Source organism: Octodon degus, unplaced genomic scaffold (genome assembly GCF_000260255.1).
Source record: "Octodon degus isolate 3935 unplaced genomic scaffold, OctDeg1.0 scaffold00005, whole genome shotgun sequence".
NCBI classification, from domain to species: domain Eukaryota; kingdom Metazoa; phylum Chordata; class Mammalia; order Rodentia; family Octodontidae; genus Octodon; species Octodon degus.
In genome coordinates this window covers 2,667,700-2,670,821 of record NW_004524581.1, presented here as the reverse complement: position 1 = coordinate 2,670,821, position 3,122 = coordinate 2,667,700, and the positions used below count along the sequence as shown (strand labels likewise).

The 3,122-nt window shown below is 44.0% G+C and overlaps 1 protein-coding gene across 1 annotated transcript in view; it reads left to right on the top strand.

Moving 5' to 3' along the window:
- Positions 1 to 2,918, top strand: part of Mbl2 (mannose binding lectin 2) — a 5,555-nt gene extending 2,637 nt beyond the window's left edge. The window contains exons 4-5 of the mRNA XM_023719146.1: positions 1,367 to 1,438; positions 2,208 to 2,918. Coding sequence (XP_023574914.1) covers positions 1,367 to 1,438; positions 2,208 to 2,581 — 446 coding nt within the window. The 3' untranslated portion in view covers positions 2,582 to 2,918. The remainder of the gene's footprint in view (positions 1 to 1,366; positions 1,439 to 2,207) is intronic.
- Positions 2,919 to 3,122: the final 204 nt, after the last annotated feature.

Here is a 3,122-nt window from a genome sequence, read left to right as displayed (position 1 = left end):
CTCGTGGGTCTCCTGACATCATCTCATGGGTCTCCTGACATCATCTCATGGGTGTTCTGACATCATCTCATGGGTCTCCTGACATCATCTCGTGGATGTTCTGACATCATCTCGTGAGTCTCCTGACATCATCTCATGGGACTCCTGACATTCACCAGGCTACCACAGGGACAGAGGGAATAACAGAGCTCCCAGAGTATGAAAAATAGACACTCCCAGGCCTCCTGCATCTTAGAACACACTTATTATTTTTCGCTACACAGCATTGATCTCAGAAAGTCGCAAGCCCAGCCCAGACTCACAGAGTGCATGGTGTGGAAGCCATGCTTGCCATCTCCTCCACCCACCTGGTCAGTGGGCAGCTTACAAATGTTCTGGCTTCTTGATGTATCTCAGAGCAAACTTGAGAAAAATAGAAGCAAAGCAAGAACAGTCAGCAAAACCTCTTAAAGAAAATACCTTAGTTAACATTTCCCAGGTCATAGTTTCTCCAGAGATTTACTGTCAGCCTTGATAAAGCACTCTAGTCACAAAACTCAGTAAAACTTTGGTCCATCGAGTTCTATCATGCTAGGTCAACAGGAAGCCATGTGTAGGTGAGGGGATTATATGTAGATCAACGGGCCGGTTGGAGTCTCTTTTCCTGAATGTAAGAGCTAGCCAGAAAATGCACAGCCTTGAGAGCTGGAGATCCAAAATGCCAGTGCCAAGCGACCTGTCCTTGCCCAGGCTGCCTGACAGAGAGGCCACTGTCCAAGACCATGTGGCAGTAGGTAAGGCAGTGACAGCACGATTGAAGCCAGTACTCTTACACGTGATCTTAGTGAAGAGGCCATGAAGTGGTTATGGCATTTTTGACTCTGGTTTTCAAAGTTGGTTATTTTCTGGCTAGATCTTTTTATTTATGTATTTATTTTGTTTTTTATGTATATGGTATGGGGTCTTGCTATGCAGTTTGGACTCAGAGTGAACCTCCTGTTTTCAGCCTCCTCAGCACTGGGATTACAGGTGTGCACCACTATGCCCGGATTAGGTCACGGGCTCAGCACACCCGGGGGAGTGGCTGGGTGGCCTGTGATTTGAGGATCCCTGCTTAGTCCACTGAGCTATCTCGCTGGCCCACTAGGTCTTATTTTTGAAGCAAAATGATAGTAAACAGTAGTAAATCTTCAGGTGAAAGTCAATGTTTTAGGATGGGTGAGCTATAGATTTTTTTTTTCTTAGAATTTTTCATTTGCCTTCAAAGTACAAGATGTCACTGGAAATGAAGCTTCTTTTTATTTGAAAATAAATACCCCAGTCCCTATGGGCACAATTCTCGAACTCCATCTTTAAAAAATGACTCCTCACTCTTTTAATTTTCTAGTGTGTGATGACAGAAGTAGACATGACATTGAGACACAAGCTCTGTGGAATGAAGTGGAGCAGATCAAGACATGTAAGCATTTTCTCTTATTCTTTAGACAATGTAGAGTTCAAGAACAGTGGAGGGCAGTGAATACCGACTAAGTACCTGTGGCTTTCTAGTATCTCGATAGGTCATTCTCCTAGTCTGGTCTCTTGAGATCCTCAGAATAAACTTGTAGTAGAAATCAAAGAAGGAGGAAATTAATTACTTGCACAAGTGCACAGAGCTAATATTTGGCGGCAGAACCAGTTTCTAAACTGAAGTCAGTCTGCTCCTAGATGTGCTGCTCCTCAGTTCTCGAATTTTTGCTCTCTGACAGTGGGTCTATGCCTTTTACTTCTGCTGGCCTAAACCTGGAAATGGAAACAACCTTGTTCCTTCCCACTGGGGCAAATATTCTCAGACCCCTTTCCAGGATTACATTAACAGTATAGGAGACATCAGAATTCCAAATTCTTTGTGTTCATTAATTCTCACCCAAAAGGATATAGGTTTTATCTTGTCCTAAAGCCCTCATTTAAAGGTTGACAGAATTAACAAATAAAAGACAATACATGAATTATAGTATTTCAATTTTATATAAAAAACAAATGAACATATTTTTTTCAGGGGGCACAAGCATGTCCCAAAATTTCATGGGAGTTTGTTTGAGTGAAAATATTCCTCCTTCCCTGAAATTCAAATTTAACTTTTCATGAGCTATCTTATCCAGCAACTCCACTCTGGAAGCCTTTAGCCAGGGACATAACTGAGGTTGTGCTCAAAAACAGCCAGTGTCACCCACTTTTTCCCATTTTAGGGTTATTCTTTTCGCTTGGCAAAAAAGTTGGCAAGAAGTTTTACTTGAGTCGTCACGAACGCAGGAGCTTCGACAGAGTGCAGGCTCTGTGCACACAGTTTCAGGCCTCGGTGCCCACGCCCAGGAACGCGGAGGAGAACAGGGCCATCCGAAATGTGGCTCATGAGAATCCCTTCCTGGGCATCACGGACGAGAGGAACGAAGGCGAATTCGTGGACAGGAAGGGAATCAGGCCTAGCTACACCAACTGGAACAACGGGGAACCCAATAATGCTGGCTCTAATGAAGACTGCGTGGCGATCCTGCGGGATGGCAAGTGGAACGACGTCCCATGCTCCGATGCGTTTGAGGCCGTCTGTGAGTGGTCTGTCTGACGGAAAAACCCATCCCCTCCTCGTTCCAGAGGCCCATGCTCAGCTTACAAAGATAAACTATAGCAACGTCCCCAGAGCCACTCCTGTGTGGCACCCTTGTGGAGAAAGCGACGAGGATGGATGGTGGCGCGCAGAAGCCAGAAGCCAGGGAAGTCGAGGAGCGGGCACTGAGGACTTCAGGCTCCATCAGTAACAATGACTGAACAGCAAGGAATCAACAATAGTAGTGATAGGGAAGTAGTAATACTAAGCTTATTACGAATGCTTACTATAAGCAGAACCGATGTTTTACATCTTGCAATGATTACCTAAAGCTAATTAAACTATAATTGTTTTACTTGGGTCATGTTTATTTGCTAAGGCATTAAAAATAAATGTGCACATTTTTCCATTTACTATAAACACTTGTGCCTCCTAGAACCTTCTTTTGTCTCTGGGTAGAAGAGTTTGAAGACGACGTGGTCATCCCAGCCTAATTCCATAACTACTTGATCAGTCTCGAGTATCAAAATGATCTATTGTATAACTTTCTGTCTGGATT